The sequence below is a fragment of the Leopardus geoffroyi genome, chromosome C1 (genome assembly GCF_018350155.1).
Source record: "Leopardus geoffroyi isolate Oge1 chromosome C1, O.geoffroyi_Oge1_pat1.0, whole genome shotgun sequence".
Taxonomy (NCBI): Eukaryota; Metazoa; Chordata; class Mammalia; order Carnivora; family Felidae; genus Leopardus; species Leopardus geoffroyi.
This window is the reverse complement of record NC_059328.1, coordinates 162675792-162698679: the sequence shown is the minus strand read 5'-3', so window position 1 is coordinate 162698679 and position 22888 is coordinate 162675792. Positions and strand designations below refer to the sequence as shown.

Genomic DNA, 22888 nt, shown 5'->3' with positions numbered 1-22888 from the left:
TATGGGTGTATGGACTTTTTGCTGAACTCACACATCTATTCCATTGATCTGTATGTCTAGCTTTATGCCAATGCCACATAATCTTGATTACTTGACACATAGTTTTTATAGTAAGTTTTAAAGGTTCTTTTTTTTTTTTTTTTTTTTTAGCGTTTGTTTATTTTTGAGAGACAGAAACAGAGCACGAGCAAGGGAGGGATGGGTGGGGGGTGGGGGGAGACACAGAATCTGAAGCAGGCTCCAGGCTCTGAGCTGTCAGCACGGAGCCCGACGCAGGGTTTGAACCCACAAACTGTGATCATTACCTGAGCCAAAGTTAGACACTTAACTGACTGAGCCACCCAAGTGCCCCTAGTAAGTTTTGAAATAGGGAATGGTGAATCCTTCCAGTTTGGGGTTTTGTTTGTTTTTTTCAATATTATTTTGGCTAGTCTGTCTCGGCCTTTCATTTTTCATATGAATCTTAGGATGGGCTTGTCAATTTCTGCACATAAGGCAGCTGGAATTTTAATAGAGTGCGTGGAGTCTGTGGATCGGTTTGGAGAATATTGCTGTCTTAACAGTATTCAGTCTTTGACTGCATGAGTACGGATGTCTTTCCACTTCAGTCCGCAATTTCTGTTAATGGTACTTTGTAATTTTCTTGTACAAGGACACTTCTTTTGTTAAATATGTACTTCTGAATGTTCATTTACCTAATCTGTAGATTAACTTTCAATTTAATTCATTCCTAATTGTTGATCTGCCCAGCACCTAACGAGCATCTGTTTGTGCCAGGCACGGTTATAAGTGGTGCTGGGGATACTGCAGGGAACAAAGTATTCAAAAATTCCTTGCCCTAATAACTGGGTAAGCGGGTTCACCAGTGCTGGGTAGAAGAACATAATAAGTGCTATGGAAAAAAAAAAATGAGGTGAGGGAATAGAGAATGACAGAAGAGGAGAAGAGAGAGGTGTTTTGTTTTGTTCTTCTTTTAAAGATGGTGAAAAGTAGTATTTAAGCAGAAAGACTTTAGCACTTACACTTGTTCGGCTTCTGGCATATGCCATAAAATGGTAGTTTGCCATCTAAAAAGGATCATCTACTCATTGAACTTTAGAGTTGCTAAAAACAACAGAACTTTCTTCTGATGAAATCGGATGCAGAAATTCAACGTATAAGAATGATGCAGCTGTGGTTGAAATGCAAGAGTGGAGGATCTACAGCCTCCGTGTTCCTTCATCTCTTTCCACCCTTTTGTCTCCTAGCATCTTGGGAGCTCCTTTAGAGAACCCAGAACATACTGAAAACTACTCATCAGCTTGCAGATTAGTAAATTAAAGCTAAGAGGCCTTAAGTAACTGCCCGTAGTCACTCAACTAGTTATTAGCCTAAAGCTCTTTCCATTTTATCATCCATTCAGAAGATGATTGAACATCCACTGTGTCTCAGTGCTATGTTGGGAGAGTTCTGTGGATATATCTGGGAACAAAAGACAGTTCCTGACCTCAAGAAGTTTTTATTATAGTGGGAGAAGAGAAGAAAATAGGCAATCTATAATACAGGGTGGAACATGGTAATAGCGTCTGTCTATGTGGAAGCTCAGAGAAGACTCTGCAGGAGCAGGTTTCTTAAATAATAAGTTGGAGTTTGACCAGTTACTCATATACTTAAATGAAGATAATCCCAAAACGTGGTCATTATCAGTATCAGGATGCTTTTAACTATAAATAACAAACACCATTCTAATACATAATAATAAGACCCAAGGTAATATGTCTCTAGGGTTGTTTAATTCAGTGTTCCTGTTTAACTCAAGGTTGTGATATTATTATCAAGAAGAAGGGTTTTTCTCCTCTTTCCCCACTTCGGTTGGTCACAAAGTGGCCCCTAGAATTCCAGGGTAAGATCCAGAAATAGTGTGCAGTAAAGACGCCCATCTTTTCTTGCTTAAGAGCCAAAGGAACCTTTCAGAGTCTTTTTCTGAAGCCTCTAGGAGGCTTCCCCTCATGCCCCATGACCAGAACAGGGTTCCTATGCCCATTCTCAAACCAGTTGCCAGCTAGAGAATGGGATTACTATGGTTTTCTCCAACTATTTAGGATTCATCCTGCTGTTTCCTCCTGTCTATTCATTGAAAGAATTTTTTTTGTAAACAAAGCCTTTTTGCTGAATATAGATAATTGCATATATTATCTTTTTTTAAAGTATGTTAAGAGTTAAAGAAATCTCAGAGTCATGGTGAACCCAAAGTGTTAGGATAAATATATCCCAATTGTTCTAATTTGCTTTTAAGGTTGTCTCCCTGTCATAGCATCTATCGTTTCAGTTTCTTCATAACCTTCCAGTTACTGCTAGAGTCAGAAATCTTGTTAATCCTTGAACCAGAGAGCCTGGAACCTGGTTTTTATTTATTTGCTGCAAAAGGAATGCCCATTTCTGTAGACTTTATTTCCTTTTATGCACACATGGGCACACACACAGAGACACACACATGCTTAGATGTATACAAAGGCCATCTTACTATGGTGACTGCAGAAGGAGTGGAGTTTTTCAGACAGTGGTTCTGTGAGGTCCTTATAGGGAACAATTTGTGGTATAATATCCCTTTTACTTGATAAGAATTTAAATTTCACAAAGTCTGCTCTGTAGGAATCACTTCTTATAATTTGAATCTAGACTCCAGAGTTAACTTACTACAGATGTTTTTCCAGGTATTGAGGCTTATTAGAATAAGAGACGTGTGGGGCGCCTGGGTGGCGCAGTCGGTTAAGCGTCCGACTTCAGCCAGGTCACGATCTCGCGGTCCGTGAGTTCGAGCCCCGCGTCGGGCTCTGGGCTGATGGCTCAGAGCCTGGAGCCTGTTTCCGATTCTGTGTCTCCCTCTCTCTCTGCCCCTCCCCCGTTCATGCTCTGTCTCTCTCTGTCCCAAAAATAAATAAACGTTGAAAAAAAAAATTAAAAAAAAAAAAAAAAGAATAAGAGACGTGTAATCATGTCTTACACAGTAAGAAACTGTGACCATATAGTAATTCTGTCTAAAGTAATTATTTTTACTGTGAATTTGGAACTTCGTTGACATTGCAGGGGATTCACAGACCTTTTCCTTACACTTCCTGAAATTCTAGTGACTTTTTTCTCTTGTGGTTTTGAACCTGGAAGATGTAAGCAGGAATTTTTTTTATTATTCTCACTCCTCTCATATCAGTGGGATAGGTGGTCAGCATCTGCTTAGTTGTCTGTTGGTCTGAGGAGTTACCTCAGACATTTTCCTCCTTTCAGTTAATGTGCTGTTATTTTCAAAGTCCTTTAGTTCAGTGCTTCTGAAAGTTTAATATATCTATGAAATACCTGGGGATCTTGTTAAAATGCAGATTCTGAAATTCTGCACTTCCAATAGATACCCAAGTGATGTGACCATGTTCTGAGGAACAAAGTTATAATTGTTCTTCTGTACAGCTCCATGAAGTCAGACAAGAACACTGAAATTTGAAGTCTGTTACATACATCAAAGATGGGGATCTCTTTTGGAACAGGGATTAGGTTTTTAGACACGAATCAATTAGACTAAAGTTTACCTTTTTTTGGTATTTCCTTTCTCCCTCCTTCCCCTCCGCCCCCATTGGCTTCCCTGTTCTAGTAACGCCATTCTAATAACTTTATTCAAAGAATTCCAAAGAATTGGGAATTTTGGGTTTTCTGGAGCTAACTTTTTGGCCTTGAACAACTATTGCTTACAGCATATATTTCCGTTTGTATATTGTTTGTGGTATTAATTTTAGTATTAATAATTCTAGTGTCATTTATTGCCATTTGTGAAAGAACTGGGTTAATCAGTGTTTCTGTCATCTTTAAGAGGATAACCTTACCTTCCATGAGCCACTATTTCTTTTTTTTTCTTTTCTTCTACAACACTGTAAATTGACATTAATTTGCAGTGATTATGTTTGGAAAATGGCAAAAAGGAATGTGATATTTTTAAAGTCATTTCTTTGGTACTCTGAGCAGTTTTAATAGAAGAGAGAGTAAACCTGTAAGGCAGGGAGACTAAAATGACCTCAGTGTTTATCAGTGCCCCCTGGGTTTATGGTACATCCATACCATGAACAACATGAGAGAACTAGCTTAGTAAAGGTCAAGTCCTTAATAACATTGACTGAATGATATTAAGTCACTGAATGAACCAGCCCTAGATCCTCCTTTGTGTAAGTTGCATCGTTTTCTGAATATTGACATATGGTTCTTGGCTAGCAGTCGGTCAGAAATAAGATATTACTGCTGATTTTTAAAAAAAGAAAGAAAAAGTAAGACCTAGATTCGCAGAAAATTATGTAGGTTGTATATAAGGACCTAATCCTATCATATGTAACAGTTTTAAGGATTTTAAATATACTTTGATGTTGCAAACTAGAGTGAACAGATTGGAGAGAGTTCTCATGTTCAGCAAAAATACCATAAATGACAATATAACTTGGCTTTAGTGCTGGGTTGAGTGATCTTTAGTAGCTAGGATGTAGTCAAATGGCTAGATGGACATGAAGTATGGAAAAAAAGTTAAAGTTCTTATGAAAGTATGTTAGAGAGAACTATTTCAGGAGTTTAAGTTGCAAGAATTTAGTTACGTAGAATATCAAATAGCACCATCGAGATTGTCCTATTTCCCATTATAAAGGTAAGTATTGTTTTGTGAAACCTGTGTCAGTTTGGATATGTGTATGAAAATAATATGTCTGTGCACCATATGTTTGAATCAAGTGTAAAATCTATTTCTTCCTGTGGGTAATATTCAAAAACAAGTTTGAAAGCTGTTGTATTAGAACACAATAAAATGGAAGATTTAACTCCAGTATGGAGAGGTTTCAGTTAAGATGGTAGACTGAGCCGGTACAGGAGGCTCCCCTCTTGTTCCTCATGTATGGAAACACCAGAGAAAATAACTAGTCAAGGATGGTCTTGATGATGATGTGGTATTTTTAGAACACACAGAAGGACTTGAAAGACAGTAAGGGGTTTTCTAGGTGCCAAAAACAATGAGGAAACTCAGTGAGAGTAGAGAGTAAAATCAATAAGGTCTGGCTCTTGAGGAAAACCCAGCTAATATATGGCCTAGAAGCCTTGGTGGCCATAGGAATAAGAGTCCAGGCATGGGCCCTGGACTGCAGGTACCAGAATGAGGCTCATTCATAAAAGCTGAGAAAAAGCTATCCTTTCCATAATCAGGTGCTAGAAAAATGCCTTCCATTCCCACCCCTTCCAGACAAAGGAAGAAACTATACTATCAGGAATTAGAGACTAGGACAGAACTATACGAGGTAGGAGGCCTTAATTTGCATGACCAATAACCTAATGCAGAAATAACTAAGCCTTAAAATGATCCAGAGCCCATGACCCTCCATAGCTCTTTCCTGGAAGAATAAGCGCAAAACTACTCCATAGATAGATCTCTAACATGGGGAAGCAGACTCCCTTGGAACTTGACTGCTGCTGCCAAATGACCACACACAAATGACCCAAACGTCACAGCACATACAAAGGAACCAACTGTTGTGAGAGGCTGCTTGCAGGTGACAAATGATGGGGGAGCAGAGTTTTACCCAAGAAACCAGAAGTAATTAGAGCAGTCCGAAAAGAACTTTTAATCTGCTTAAAATAGGGAAAGGGACTAAGAACTCATTAAATAAGTAAAATATTCTTAAAAAGAGCAGGTAGATTTGAAAGAGAAACAAATAGAATTTTTAGAAATAAAATTAGTATCTGGGAAAAGAAATACAAGCAATGTAAATAAACCCTAGGAAAATCAAATTATGGAATCTGGAATTTCAAGACTTGCTGAGAAGGTCAGATTATAAGAGCAAAGATACATTTGAGACATGATCTTTTGGAAATCGAATACTAATTTAATATTAAAGATCTTGTTCTGCCAAACAGTCTCACCTCACAACCTGCCAGTGTATCTTCAAAGCATCATCCTTTTAGTCTTAAAACTCCTTTTCTTTGCTTTGTCCCCTTGCTATGGAATCATTACCAGAGAGAAAAATACAATTAATGGCAATTCCTTTTTCCATTTGTCACTCATAAGACTTTGGGGAAATCAGCGTGGCTCTGGCTCCTTATCAAGAGAAGGGTGGATCCCCTTGCAATAATCTGGTTGTATAAATTTGCAAAATGAACATTATCAAAGTCTTTACAGCTTAACTCTTTGGGAGTGTAGTGTCTTTACTGTTTTGTCTCTCCTTATATAATTTGATATTCTGTGACAGTTTCATCATCATTTTCATTATTTTGGTCTCTCACAATTGGATAGTGTTCTTTAGACATTTGTTAACATTGTATATGGAGATTATTATTCAGTCACTTTGACAGAATGTACTTGAAACTGTTTTTCTGGTGGTGGTACTGAGCTCAACTTTGATTTTTCATATCCCTCTTGTGCTAGTAGCACACATTTTTTAGATGACTAACTATAGTTTGGGGTATGGTTTGTAGCAATAGAATAGACATTTTTCTGCAAAAGGTAACTGGTCCCAATGGGGTTCAAACTTGTGATCTTGGCCTCATTATCACACTTTTGTAACCATAAGACCTAATAGATATATTATATGTATTTCAGTCTATAATCTTAAAATTGAGGACTATGTTTTCATTACCGAAGGCTTACTTCAAATACGTAATTAAAAATCACTTTGGGACATTTCTCACTTTTGTTTGATAGTAAAAGTAACAAAAGTAAAGCAGACAGCCAAAGAACCTAACTCACTTTTCATCTTCCCTGTGTTTTCTATGACAGTGAAAGTCACAAAAGTGAAGCTTGCAGGCAAAGAGCCTAACTCACTTTACGGAGAGTGCTCCGGTACCTTTTTCTTTTAGTGAGGCTATAGCAGGTCTGATGTCAGTCACTTTAGAGACCTTTAGACCTCAGTGCTCATTTATTGCTAAAATGTACCAGCTCTGCTTCTGCATTATGAAGATCATCTGTCAACACTTTGAGATATTCTCCTTTGTTATTAAGCTTGTGATGCTCTACACTGTCAGGTTTTTTGCCAATTATAGTTAAGGTACAATGGTGTATTCACCAGATCAAAGTCTCACATTGGCGGTAGAGGAATGATTTGTAAGTCTTTATTCATCTGAATTGTACAATAGAACACCTGAGGAATGCAAATAATCCCTCTGAGGATTCTGCAGGAAAGGCTGTTAAAATGACAGGGTAGAACTATTGTTATTCTGAATTGATGTTTTAGCCAAAGTAATTATTTCTTATCTTGTTGTTTCATAACAGTTCTGGTTTTATTAGTTATGTTGACCATATTTATGAAACAAAATGTGTATTATATTTTTGTATTATCCTCTTACCTGGGCTTGTTTTATTTCATTTTCAATGAATACACAAACACACACACACACACACACACACACACACACACACACACACTTGATTCTGACTTGTATAATAAACGTATGTTATTAAACCATATCGTTTGTTTGAATAGTGTAAGTCTGTGAAGTAACTTAGAATCTTATAATGTTCTTATAGGCAGAAGTATATCAATTTAAATTTTCCCTTTTTGGGGGCACCTGTCTGGCTCAGTCTGTGGAGTATGAGTGTGCAATTCTTGGTCTCGGGCTTGTGAGTTCGAGCCCCCCATTGGGTGTAGAGATTACTTAAAAGTAAAATCTTTAAAAATAATAATAAAAATAAAAACAGATTTTCCCTTTTTTCTTTAACCTGTCCTTCATAATTTTGGATAATAAAATATCTGGTTTGGATTTCTTATTTTAAAGGACACACACTTTATTCCAAAATAATCTTAGGGATTGTTCCATTCTTTTAGGATGTGACCAAAGGAAAAAAAAAATAAGATCAGAAACCACTGATAACATATTAAATAAGTAAATTATAGGTTAGCCTTATATAACAAACATGTATAAACTGCTGTATGTAAACATGTACAAACTGTTGTGTGAATATTTCACTCCTTTATCCCATCCTAAATCCTACTCAGTAGGCTATATTCTTAATTTTATAATAACTCTGATTCCCTGTCATTTTCTTTGATAGGTGAGTTTTGATGAATTTGTGGTCCAGTTCTTGTGTTTCTAAGGTGGCATTTACATTGATTATTTAAAGGATACCTGCCACAATTTTGTTTTTGCCATAATAGCTATTAAAACCTTGGTCTAAATTTGGGAGACTAGTAGGGTTATGTAAGACTTGTATGCATTAACATTTTTAACATAAGTTTCTATGACATCTATATTCACTTCTATACTAAACCCTGTTCCAGAATCATAGGCATATAATCTATGATAATCTGAGAATGAAAATAATAGTAACTACTGTTATTATTAACAGTTATAATAATAGTAATACCATTTATTAGAGGCCAGGCATTACTTTTCTAGGTTCATTACAATATAATGTGTACTATAATTATCTCCATTTTTATAGATGAGGAAACTGAGGCTTAGAAAGTTTCAGTGATCTTGGGGCACCTGGGTGGCTGACAGCTCAGAGCCTGGAGCCTGCTTCAGATTCTCTCTCTCTCTCTCTCTCTCTCTCTCTCTCTCTCTCTCTGTCTCTCTCTCAAAAATAAATAAACATTATTAAAAAGAAAGAAAGAAAGTTTCAGTAACCTGCCCAGGAATTAAAAGCTAGAATCAGAACCTAGTTAATATATTCACTATACTTCTTCATTTTCTAACTACTGCTTTGCCAGAACACTCCATGATTTGGAAGAAAAAGAAATCATTCAATAACATCCTTTCAGCAAACACTTGGTATCTATTCCCTAACTGATTTGGCTTTCTAAACCCTTTGTGATTAAAGGAATTTATTTCCTCTGCAGTTCCCTTATTTGTGGTCCTACAAAAGTGAGATTCGTTAAGAATGGTGTGTATATATAATCAACTAGGTTTGTAAATCTGTGTTTCTGGATATGTTTGTCTTGATTAGCAGAAATCTCCCTCACAACCAGGTGTAACTGTAAGCTTTTGTTAGCCCCAGAGGGAACTGAACTAGGCATACAAATATCTGGGTGGAACCAATTATTTATTTGACAAAAACTTCACAATTAGCTGGCACTTTTTAGGTTATGGTTCCTATATAAACAGAACTTGACGTTTTTGCTTCTTAACATTTTACTTTGTAAAGTAAGGAAAATAATATAAATCATAAAATTGAGGTTTTCAAGGGCACAGGTGTTAATGCTGAAAAAATTTAGTGTAAGTTTAAAAAGTTTTATAATATTTGTATAATAGTTTGTATTGAAAATGTGCTAAAGTAAAACTAGATTACAGTAAAATCTCATGGCGTATACCTGAAGCAATTGCTGCCTGTTAATGCCTTGACCTTGGAAAGCTATACACAAAAAGATGGCATCATAAAACCGTGCAATTCTTATGAATATGTATGTGCTACTTGATAATAATGAATGTGGTACAGTCATGCATGCACTACAAGATAATGTTGTGCCCTTTTTTGTCTACAGGTTGATAAAAATTAAAGAGTGGGTGGACAAGTATGACCCAGGTGCCTTGGTCATTCCTTTTAGTGGGGCCTTGGAACTCAAGTTGCAAGAATTGAGTGCTGAGGAGAGACAGAAGTATCTGGAAGCGAACATGACACAAAGGTTAATTAGCATTCATTTTCCCTACACTTTATTATCAACTATTTCCTTGCAGTAATTTAATTGCTTGCGCTGATAGAATAATAAATGACAGAGTAATTACCATTATAAAGAGGGAATCTTCTCCTTTCTTTACCATGAGACAGAGTGAAAAGATTTATTTTAAATTAAGTTTTTAACTGTCATCTGTCATCTCTGTACAGTGTTTTAATTATAACATAGGTATTAGTTATGTATATTTTTGAGAAGGAATGATCGCCAAAACTCTTTCGTCATGTTCAGTGGGGGAGGGGAAAGGGTGAATCAGTTGCCTTAGTTTTTTCTGAGTAACACTAATATATTGTTTAAACATTGGATTTCAGTCAAATAATTTTGCTTTCATGACCCATGTCCTGGAAATAATTAATATTGGAGGAAAATAGTTTTAGGATGGGTAGATGAAATTTTTCTTTTTTTTTATGGTAAACAGTTCGAAATGATACATTCAGACTAATATAATTAAAACCTATTTTCGAAGGGGTTTTTAGAAACAGTTACATGCTTTCAGTCCTCTTCAAGTGTATTATGAAAGATGAATGGTCATTTACTAATATCTTTAACATTTCTGCTTGAAATGAATAATTTTAGCTCTATACTGATCTCTGGCACAATCAACTTATATGTTGAGTGAATTTGTTTCATTTTATTTCAGCGCTTTGCCAAAGATCATTAAGGCTGGGTTTGCAGCACTCCAACTAGAATACTTTTTCACTGCAGGCCCAGATGAAGTACGTGCATGGACCATCAGGGTAAGATTCATACTTATTCATCAGCTATATCCAGTTCCACACTATTGAATTCAGATTGATATCACTGACTTTGAAGTTTGTCATGGTGGCGGTTAGCTAGTCATTACAGATGAGGTTTTTGTCCAGGATAACTTTAATTATTTGTGAGCTGCTGAACAGTGAAAGTGGAGCGGCATTGATTGAGGCAGGTAACAATTGATTCTGCCTATTACATAGTCTGAATTTCTTCATCCTGTAGAATCTGTCTACCCTCCTCCTGTGGTCAGAGATAAGACGCACCAGTATTGTGCTTGCTTAATCTGTGTGACTGGGTTTGTCTGCAGTGAAATTGATGTTGCTTTTCATTTTGTATTCGCTAAGTTTGTTTGGGTTGCGGGTGGTTCTTTCCTCCTTTGCTTTGCTCGGATTACATTTTCAGCAATAAAAGCAATATGACATCATTATGCTCTTCATAGATACACAGTTGGGCTCAAAGAGCTAAACTCAATGTGTAATAATTCATGCTTTTTTATTTGAATTCATAGAAGTGGTATTTATTTTTGCAATGTTATATATTCAGTCTTTCTTCTTTAAAAATGTGATATGTATTTTAAATATTGATGTATACTGATTACGACCAGAAAGAATGACTAATTTATTCCCAGAGGACAATAGAAACTGTGAACTGTAATGGCTTGCTTTTAAATGTAAATATATTGTAATATGGTAGTTACTACTTAAAAATATTTTGAAATATATGTAGTCCCAAATAGCATTACAGGATATAAAAATAATGTCATAACTTTTAGAAATACTCCTTGTCTTGTGGATTCTTCCATTATGCTTTTTTTAGTATATGCTCCATGATAAATTTTAATGCTATTTTGATTTCTGTTTTCACTGACTATCATAATTTATCGTTAGATTTATTTTGATTTAATATGGGTAGAATCACGGAGGCAGTTCAATGTAATGTTAAATGTGTTGTGTGAATGAGATTCACTTTTTATTCCTTCTCCTCTTTGGAAAGAAATGTTTGATTGACTTCTAACCAAGGTCCTTTTATATAGACTAAGAAAATAATGTCAAAGCAAATCCAAGTTGGTAAACAAATTGCCACGGTTTATTTTCACTATATATTTTAAAGCCTTTAAACTTCCAAACTTAAGTATATGTAGCAGGAAAGATAACATGTTCTGGGCTTGAAAATGTGAAAGCTGGTTTATCTTAAGACTGATTGTAAGTATCCATGATTTAATGTGCTAAGATATTTAGTCAGGTAAGCATCAGTGAGTAGCCATATTAACCCAATACATCTTTTATTGTAAAAACTGTGCTTTATAGTGTCAGACTCCTTATCACTTTAACATGCTTTATTAAGCAGCCTTTAGGTCACCATTATTTCTCAAATTTCTTTCCATGGTTGTGTGTGTCTGGAATGTATGTCCTTGTAATTTAACATATGGAGTAATTATAAGACATTTTTCTTCCCATATCAACTTGAATTTTCCTTCCTGATGGTTAGAGGCAGCCTGTGTTATGTTAAATGTTTGGAAATTTTATTACTGAAATTTTATGAGAATTTCAAAATTATTTGCTGAACATAGATTTTTATGATTTGTTGGAAATGTCTTTAAAATGTCCCTTTGTATATTGATTTTTATATGTTCTTTAGATGAGCTGAAATTTTAAGGCTTTTTATCTTTTTTAAACCTTTGATAATTCAGCTTGAAAGTTACTTTAAAATCCTTATTTTTTTTTCCACTGTGAAGAATAGAAAATCGAAATGAAACCTACACCCAAACTAGACCACTGCATCTAAATCAATAAAACTGGATGACTGTCAGGAAAAACAAAGCCATGCTTCTTTAATATCTACTGATCTGTCTGTGCTAAAATCTGCTGCACAGACAGTGCCCAGTGTTCACATTGGACTAATTGTATATCTGACATCTTAACTGTGATATTAAACTAAGTTTAAGTTGAACCCAACTGCAGATCAGAGAAAAGAAACTCTACGCTTACAATCAATCATCTTAAATGCAATTAGTTTTCTCTGGTCTTTCTTCTCAAAGAAAGGGACGAAGGCTCCTCAGGCTGCAGGAAAGATTCACACAGATTTTGAAAAAGGATTCATTATGGCTGAAGTAATGAAATACGAAGATTTTAAAGAAGAAGGTTCTGAAAATGCAGTCAAGGTAAGGAATTATCTTCTGGTTTCATATTGTATAATTTTTACTAATATAAAAATACTCATTAAAATGAATGATAGCTGTCTTTTAAAATGTGTGTCAGGGTTTAGTATTCCTGTCAACTGATTGAAGAGCTGTTGCTGTTTACATGCTTTTAGATAATTTTTAAAATGTGTGAATTATCAGTATATATTTGTGGCATTTTTCTAAAACTGAAAATAAAAATAATTTTAAGTAATTATAAATAATTTCAAAGAATTTGTTCACTAATGGCCAAAGGAAAATTATACTTTTTACATTTGAATATCTAAAGTAAAAGTAGTATATATATGCTCATGATCAATTCAAGGAAAGGGACAGAAATGTAGTTAATCAAAATCTGTTCTTGCTAAAACTTCATAGTTGTACTTTTTTTTTTTTTTTTTTTTAAGATCTTTGGGAATTTGATTTGCTTTCTCAACACTAGAGGGCAGGTCCAAAATCATGCTTTATTTTAGCTAATAAGTATAATTTGATTTGCAACCACTAACAATGAAGCAGTGCTTATACATGAATAATGATTTTTTTTTAACGTAAATTCTGCAAGCTTAGTTTGGCTTTATTAGGTTTTACTTAGCAAAATCTAATACTGTGTCATCTGTAATTGATAAATAGGTCAAGTGATTAAACTGACATTGTAGGAAGGCTTCTTTTATCTTTCATTTAATTCAGTATTTGAAGAATACCATAGAAAATATTAAGAAGTTTAAAAGGTCTCTCTTGTGTTTACTGTTTGGTAATTTGAAAGGAATGCAAAAAAAGTTTGTTTCAAGTTTAGTTTATTCTCATTGGTAATCATTGGAAAGATCATACTGGACAGCAGGACTTTAATAGAACTGTTGGGACCCCAGGAAGAAGAGGGAAAAATCTTGGTATAATTGGTTCAGTGTAGAGTGAGAGCCCCATTTTGATTTTTAAGTGGAGTGAAAGAAGTTACATTTTATAACTAAACAAAGTCACTAACTTTTTAATGGTGTCATTTGTATTGATAGGTACACAAATACTGAGATTGAACTTTGTCAGGAATGCTAATCAGACTTGAAAAATCTCAGATTATTTTTCAACATGCTACATCATGTTGGCATGTGTATTTTTTCATGAAGTAAAGATGATTAAGGATGTCTTTCTAGTACTAGAATTCAAGAACCGATGCTTCTTTTTTATATTCTGTAAACATGTTTTACCAATCCTTAATCAGTGTCTATGTTGTAATAAACTTGAAGGATACATAAATTGGGAACGCTTTCTTGCACTATACAGAGAAACTTTATCATATATAATACAATAATATTTCTTGCTTGTAGAAATGCTTAACACTCACTGGAAGCTTTTATATTATAAATTAGAAAAGAATGACCTCTGGCTTTTCAGCTTAGAATACCATTAAGTATTTTATGTGGTTTTTCATCACCAAAACTAGTATTTCAGAATTTGAACTCCAAGTAAAGCATTTATGAATTGCATTATGCTCTCTTTTCAACAAATATTTACTTGTATATTATCAAGTAGGTTTTACGTTTGAGAGCAAGATTGTGTACGTGTGTATGTGTGTGTGTGTGTATGTATATATATATATATATATATATATATATATATATATATATATGTATTTCTAACACCAGTGCAGCATAACTAATTTAATGCCAGTGCTGTGAACTATATACTGAATAGCTCTGTGTGGGCTTTGTAGTCTACAGGGATATCACATTATTAGCAATCATATCTGCTTAGGCAAAGCTGGCTTCTACAGATGGCTGCTTTCAAGTGCAAATGAACTGGTTAGACGTGTCTTGTTTAATACATACTCAAGATTCACAAATGGGTATTGATTTTTTTTTCAACCAGTGTTTCTGATAGCAGTGGAAATGGATTAAATGGTCTCTAGAGAATTTAAAGGAACACTGTCACCTTTAATTAGTAGTAAAGTTGAGTGGTAACAAAGTATATAAACTTACATTAATATGTCATGTCAATACGTATTTGATTTAAATCGTCTATACTGTTTTATAACAGGGGGCTTTAGATTCTCAAAATAAGTAGCATATGGCCTTCAATATATCACATGTCTTTACAGAAATCATGTGAATGTGGGTATGTGTGTGTTTATGTGTATATCTATCTGTATCTTTTTAGAATGTTAGGGTATCTTGGTTTTTTAAAAAAATGGTTCCATTTTAATAGCACATTGTTAGTAGGTGATTTTTAATAAGTAGTCTAGACATTTGAAAATATGCTTACTAGGGTTCTGTGATCTGGTTTGTTGATTTTAACCTCAGATATATGATCTTTGTTAGTGTTGGGTCTGATTAGTATAATTGTACTTGACTTTGAACATTCTTATCAACATCCTCAAAGAGAAGTACTAATCTTGTTGGGCAAAGGTTTCATGTTCTCAGTAAATTCTAGCAGAGAGAAAATACTTTGGAGAATTTTTCCCAAAAGATCCTTGAGTTCTCATTGTTGAGTGGTCGATGGTGGGGTCCTGTGGGACTGTGTCAGTTGTGTGCAGTGTTAAGTGTAGATGCTGAAGAGCCTGTTGTGCTTAGGGTGGAGTGTGTGTGCTGCACCTGGGGTGAACCTGGGTCCCTGGAACTGCTGCTTGTTTGTATTAGAATTACTGGCGGATTGCACTTGGGGATCTGCATGCCAGCAGGTGGAATCAGTTGCTTTGCCGACTAATTTACAAGTGGGAAAAATATCTGTCTTTGCAGTTCCAACCTGTTAGAGTCTGCTTGTAACTAGGGCCATTAGTCAGTAAACTTCTTCGTGATGAATTTTAGTACACACTACTCTGGCCGTTGTCAAGACTAAATAAAAAAAATTCCAGGAAATAATTCAAAATCCGTACATTAAAATTGGTAATAGTCTCTCTTGTAGCAGACTCTTTGGCATCACCAGTATCACCAAATATTTTCCTTAAGCAAATAAAGTAGCTTCGAACTAGTTGTCTAGTCTTCCTGCCTGGTTTGATCTGTTTTGTTACAGTGACTTGCCGGATGTTTGCAGACACATCAGAAATGTACCATAAACAGCATGTAATGAAACTTAATGATATTGGTATAATTACATTTATGTACCAACAATTTAGTAGAGAATACATTATGATTATGTACATATGGAAAATCTAGTTCTGCCCAAATCAGGAAGACTTTGCTTCTCTCCTAGTCTAGTTTTGAACTTACATGTTTTCCCGTATTTCTTGTTGTGTTTAATATGACCCAAGAAGTAGAATACTTTTTGCATCTGCTGCTACCATTTACCTCATGTATTTAGTTTTAAAATAACCCATTTCCTCTCTATCTCCTCTTTACAGGCTGCTGGAAAGTACAGACAACAAGGCAGAAATTACATTGTCGAAGATGGAGATATTATCTTCTTCAAATTTAATACACCTCAGCAACCGAAGAAGAAATAAGTTTTAGTTATTGTTCAGATAAATGTACAACTTCCAAAAAGGGATATGATTTTTTTAAATTAAAATTTCTGAAAACTGAGGGACAGATACAGTTGGGGGATGGGAATCTTCTAAAAACAGAATTATTTTTGTTTTAAAATTAAAATACTGTGTACCTCCAATGAAATGCAAGTTCACTAAATGTGAACAGCTTTGCTTTTCACGTGATTAAGACCCTAGTCCAAATTGTAGAGGCTTTTCAGGAACCATATTACTCTCATGATACTTCATTAATCTCCATCATGGATGCCAAGCCTGACACATTTGACAGTGAGGACAATGTGGCTTGCTCCTTTTTGAATCTACAGATAATGCATGTTTTACAGTACTCCAGATGTCTACACTCAATAAAACATTTGACAAAACCAGCCTTGGTGTGTTTGGGGATGTCTGTATTGACTGACTGTGGTGTGCTGAATGCGATACGGCACCTGGTGGTTGCTGATTACAGAATTTTAAGGCGTGTGTATGACACAGTAACTGGCAGTGTGGGGCAGCTGCAATTGTATCTTAAAAGTGAGTCTTTCACGGGAATCAGAAGAATAGTATACCAGGGATTTGTCTCAAGAAAGTTAATTAATTTGTAGATGGACATTTTTTTGAAAGATGATAGCAATGACATTACAAAGGATAGACCATAGATAGACTGTGACCAAAAAGAAAATAATGCTGGAAACAAATTCTGCTTCAAAAATTAAGGGCTTTTTGGTGGTGGTTCTGATTATATTGAGGAGAGTATTCGTTTTTAATGTTTCCTTCGAAATTATGGAATTACTGTGAAAACTAACCATTTGTGTCTGGTGGGTTACATTCTTGTTTCATTTCCATAGTGAGTGTAAAAGTTCACTGCTAAAAAGATTAGACCTTGAAAACTGTAACTGTTCTTATATTTTCTATTAGAATATTTTAGGCTACTTGAAATTTTAGTATGTGTAAGTTAAGAACTTTCAGAAATTGTAGCAGAAAATTCTGAAAGAAAATAGTTTCAAACTTAGTTATTTGGAGACGTTTTGCCACTTAGCCTTCTCTTACGATGATAGTCTCAGAGTGTCCTCATCCCTGAGCCTCACTTTCTTTCCCATGTTCACAGTCCTGCCAGACCTCCCTTCTCCCCGTCCATGGCCTTTTGTGATTTTCTATGATCCTAGCACCATTTCAGTGGAATGCAGGTTCACACTCAGGCCAGCCTTTGCCTGTACTATATTACTTTGTCACATTAAAGATAATGAAGTATTAAACACACACACACAAACTTAACACTGAAAGTTACTTAGTGTAGCACAAAAGGCAAGACAAGAAATGATTTTAAAGGAGATTTGGCTGGGCACCTGGGTGGCTCAGTCTCGGGTAAGCGTCCAACTCTTGACTTCGGCTCAGGTCATGATCTCATGGTTCATGAGATTGCCTCATGTCAGGCTCCCCGCTTGTGTTCTCTTAAAATAAATAAGTATTTTTTTAAGCATTTGGAGATTTAGCTATACAGAGGAAAGGATATTTAAAGAGTATTTGGGCATTTGGGCAAGTAATGAATATAATTGAGAAGCTCTTTAGTGAATATGCTCTTTTCGGGAATCAAATGCTGGTCTTCTGCCAACATAAAAATTAGTAAACAGGAGAAAAATAAGAATAAGTGGAACTAGATAAAACATAAATGAAACTCAGGTACGGGTGCAGTTGACCAAGTTTGTTGTGTAAATTCTTGTTATTTTTCTGTATTGGAGGAATGTATAGATTAGTGGATTGGTAAGGATTTCAGCAATATAAGAGGAAATCAAATCTCTTGCTTTTGAATCTTCTCCAAAGTGAATTGCATAGGCTATTTTTTTTAAGAGAACACTTCTTAAAAAAAAAAAAAAAATTATTTATGAAAGAGAGAGTGGGGGAGGGGCAGAGAGAGAGGGAGACAGAGAATCCCAAGCAGGCTCCGTGCTGCCGGCACAGAGCCCATCATGGGGCTCAAACCCGTGAACTGTGAGACCATGACCTGAGCTGAAATCAAGAGTCAGAGGGTTAACTGACTGAGCCACCCACGTGCCCCAAATTGCATAGACTTCTTAAAGAAGTTTGAAATCTCATTAAAAAGGCTTTAAGAGTGTGTAATTGTACTTTCTCTGTGACTTCTAATGTGATAATTGTGCATTGCAGAACAGAACCATTAATAAAAGAAAGAAGTTTTGAGGTAACTGTTCACTACGGGCTGAAATTAAATGCTAAAAATGTTGAATTTGGTTAGAAGTTCTGCAGCATTCTCTATACACATGAAAAATTGTATTTTCTACAAAAGTTGAGAGTTCTAAGAACTTTTACATACAGATAACTGGGTATATGCCTATATCTTCATGTTTTCCCTCGTTTGATATTGGTAATAATGTATTTTTAGGATTATAAGTGGATGTTTTCTACACCTATCGGTAGATCCATCTGAGTCAAATTTGTGTTAGATGAGGTTAGATTTGTGCTGAGAGCTTGAAAAAAGTGTGATAGTACTTAGTTTACTTTTATCATATTACCTTCATAACTTGCTTTGTAGGCATGGCTCAAATTAGAGCCAGAACCCCGCCCAAAAAAGCACAAATACTTATCATTATTTACGTAGTTATGAGTGAAGCTTCTATTCACTTATAAAATGCCAGCTCCATTTGGAGAGCAAGTCTTCTTACTCATGATTAACTTAACTTTCTTGCATTAAAATCCATATTGATATTTATCTCCAGTTGTCTCTTTGTATTATATTCTCAAAGATTCTTTGTAACAGTTCTGTCCCCTCTCCTTCAAAGAGTCAGAGACCAGGGCACCTGAGTGGCTCCATCAGTAGAGAGCATGCAACTCCTGATCTCGGGGTTGTGAGTGTGAGCCCATGTTGGGTGTAGAGATTACTTTAAAATAAAATCTTAAAAAAACCCCAAAGAGTCAGAGACAGAAAACCCCTTCTTTTCCTGTCTCATATTTTTCTGATTAGTCTACTTACATACACTAAATGCTCTTCTTTTATTTTGCCAGAGACTTCAGAAATGATTATTCCTAATGGCAAGCTGCTTAGTCATGAAAATTTGTCTCGTTTTAAGCTTGTAAAAATACACTATAGTGATAGAATAAAAGAGCCAGGTTTGACCTTAAAAAAAAAGAAGAAAAAAAAAGTGCCTGGATGGCTCAGTCGGTTGAGTCCGACTTCGGCTCAGGTCATGATCTTGTGGTTCGTGGGTTCAAGCCCTGCATTGGGCTCTCAGCTGAAAGCTCAGAGCCTGGACCCTGCCTGAGATTCTGTGTCTCCCTCTCTCCTGCCCCTCCCCCACTCTCTCTCTCTCTCTCTCTCTCTTTCTCTCAAAAATTAAAAAAGAGGTTTGACTTTTGAGTGACTTTGTCTCCTAATTAATTTGGGGCCCCTATAAAAACTGACAGCTTTTGAATTGCCTTCCTAGTCTAGAAATATCCTGAGCCACTTGCAAATTAGTATCGTAATGAAAAGCCCCATGTTGCAACTAGGAAATATTTTTTAAAAACAGGGGACTCATTGGACCAGCAGCACTTCGCAGAGTTCTTAAGCCAGTATCTGATACAGGCCTTGGCTTTACAGGTTTCGGGACTTGCTTTTCTCAGCTCAGCCTATGCTGTGTGTAACATTTTCCAAACTTCTGAGACTAATTTATAAACTAGAATGACAAGTTCTTCCATTTACAGTAAAATGTTCCTGATATGTAAGTAAGAAAATGATGATAAAGGTGTATACTCAGGAGTCAGGAGGCCGGGGTTTGAATCCTGGCCACACTGCTTCCTGGTTGTGTGTCCCTGTTTAGGCAAGTTACTTTACTCTGAGCCAGTTTTGTCAGCTATCAAAGGCAGGTAATAGGACCTCTCTCATGGTTGTGAGGATTGAATGAATTTGTACATGTACAATGCTGAAACTGCTTAGTACCGAGCAAGTGCTTAGTAAATGATAGCAATTCTTTTAACTTACATTAGGAGTACTTTCTCATAGCATCTGTACCCACTCAAGACTAAATCATAGAACAGAAAGTTGCTTGGCAAATGTAAAATTAGAAGAGAGAAATGTAAATGTTGTTTAGGAAATCACTCCTGGGTCTTCTAATGGATATCTTCGATTGAGGATACTTCTGTCTACTTGACCATTGAAGTCATTTTATTAGCCCTCCCTCTGTGTGGTCACAGTGAAAACACCGTCACAGATAGTTAACAGTATTTCTCCTAAGGACACATAAGAATGGGAGGTAATAGGGAGATGTGCCTGTTTCGCATCACAGACGTACAAGCTGTAGGATGTGCAACAGAGTTCTTAGTGAAACATGAGATCTCGATCACTGGAGTTGAGATTCTCAGATCCAACTCTTCGTTTCACTCTGTAGTTGTGCTTCTCAAACCACAGCTCATTTTGATGCTGTTCCAGGGAAGCATTTCTAGATCTGCTTTCTCATCATGTATGATAGAGTTGCTTTTGTGCTTGGCAAGCTGCTAAGGAGGAAAGAAACCGTCCTCAAGTGCCTGTGTCTGGCCTGCATTTGAAGGCACAGAACCCATCCAGCAAGATCATAGCATTCTGTTGCCATAGGAATGTGGGAAAGACTGATAAATAGTGATGCGTCTGATTCTTTGACTCTCCTTCTGGTCTTTGTGCAAATTGCTATTTTTTTTTTTTTTTCTGGTGAAATAAACCATCATGGTTGTCTTAAGAGTACAAGGAATAGATCTCATCTTCAGTTAATTACATCGCAAGTCCATTTTCCTAGTCCTCTGGATATAGTTTTATAAAACACTCTACTCTTCATAACTATGAACTGTTTGAAGGAGGCGCTCGCCGATTACTTTATCAACTCTGTTGATTTTACTCTGAGAAGTGACATAGTACGAGGGTATGCTAGTTGGCTACCAGAATGCATTCCTTTTTTGTAATTTTAATAGAGTATATCTAGGCACCTGGCTGTCTTGCTGCAAACTTTTTCAGCTTCTTTGCAGCCAGGTGTAGATCGCATGACTAAAATCTTGTCAGTGGAATGTGAGTGAAGGCTGATTCGAGATCTAGGCCTTCAAATTGTTGGATGTGTGTTTCCCTCAGGAGCGATTTTCCTTCCCAACAGGTCCCAGAGAGCCCATCATTAAAAATCCATACGAGGACAGCACCCCAGAGGACGGTAGAGCCACGAGATGGCAGGAAGGACTCTGAGGAGCAGAGCACCCGGCTGCCTGACTGCTAACCGTGAGGCTGGTAAATGAAAAATAAATAAACTCCAGTGTTCTTTGAGCTACTGTATTTCTCTTGCAGCAACTTAGGTTTTTACCCCAACAAACATCTACATTTCCCATACTTGTCTCCATTACACCTTCTTGGGAATTCACACCTTCTGTACCATGTTACAAGCACAGCTTTATAGGGTCGAGAGAGCTTGTGATCAGATCTAGGTTCAGATAACACATCCACTACTTGGATGTCGCCCTGTGCAAGCTGGTCCTTCTTCATATACATAATGAAGATCATACTGACACATAGATTAAATGCCCTGGCACAAAAGGACTAAAGAGAGTTCCAGATGTATAAGAGGTACACAATAGATGTAAATTTCTATATAATTCCCTTTAACATCACCTAACAGGCCCAGTCCTTATGTATTCTACACAAGAAAACTATGCAGCATGTTTTTCTGTGGTTCTTTAAATACCTGTTGTACAGAAGAAATATTAATATTTTACTTTTGCTAAAGAACGTTTTGAAAGAGGAAATTGTTGGATTGAGTGATAAGTGTTGACTTTTTTTTTTTTTTTTTGCTAATAACATGCCTGGACTTCATGTAAATCTTGGAATTTTTAGGCTGAAAATGTCATTTTAGAATATCTTGCTTAACTCACCTATTCTGTAAGTCAGAAGTTACTGAGGAGCAGAAAGGTTAAGTAATGCTAACAAAATGACAAGTCACAAACTGTTGCAAAGAGTAGGTCGTAGTTATTTGGAAATTGGAATTTTCTCACAGAAAATTGTTATTACATTTACAAAGTAGCCACAAAATTCTATTCAATACAGTGTAACTAAAATACCGTAGGGGTCTTTGGACAGTCAAGAAAAAAAAGCAGTAAAAAGAAAGGCTAAGGAAATCCAAATATATCAAGTCAGCAATTGAGGCTATTGATAATGTGACCATAACCTACTTTTCTGTCATTATTTTATGTATCTCCATTATTATTCTTACGTCTTCAGGTTTTTTTTTTTTTCTCATTATCCCTTTTCTGGTAAAGACACAAAGAAATTAAATTGCATAACCAAAATTGCACAGCTCATTACTTCCCATTCAAAAAAAAAAAAAAAAAAAGAGCCTGGCTGGCTCAGTCAGTAGAGCACGCAACTCTTGATCTCAGGGTTTTGAGTTTGAGTCCCATGCTGGGTGTGGAGATTGCTTAAAAATAATTTTTTTTTTATTTTTTATTTTCATTTTTTTTTAGTGTTTATTCATTTTTGAGAGACAGAGAGAGACAGAGCACGAGCTGGGGAGGAACACAGAGAGAGGGAGACACAGAATCCCAAGCAGGCTTCAGGCTCTGGGCTGTCAGCATAGAGCCCAACGCAGGGCTGGAACTCAGGGACCGGACTACAAGATCATGACCTGAGCTGAAGTCGGAGGCTTAACCAAATGAGCCACCCAGGTGCCCCCCCCCCAAAAAAAAAAAATCTTTAAAAAATGTTCATAACTTTACAAATAGTATAGTATACATAGGATTATCTTCATTGAATGACCCATATTGGCCTTAATGAATAGAAACAATTTTGGGACAATAGAATGAAAATCCTGTCAGTCTGGATCATATAAACCTGCAAATTTTGGCAATCCA

General features: G+C 36.0%; 1 protein-coding gene across 1 annotated transcript in view; it reads left to right on the top strand.

Moving 5' to 3' along the window:
• Positions 1-16425, top strand: part of OLA1 (Obg like ATPase 1) — a 174650-nt gene extending 158225 nt beyond the window's left edge. Inside the window, exons 8-11 of the mRNA XM_045480240.1 lie at positions 9468-9608; positions 10297-10393; positions 12448-12570; positions 15917-16425. Coding sequence (XP_045336196.1) covers positions 9468-9608; positions 10297-10393; positions 12448-12570; positions 15917-16018 — 463 coding nt within the window. The 3' untranslated portion in view covers positions 16019-16425. The remainder of the gene's footprint in view (positions 1-9467; positions 9609-10296; positions 10394-12447; positions 12571-15916) is intronic.
• Positions 16426-22888: the final 6463 nt, after the last annotated feature.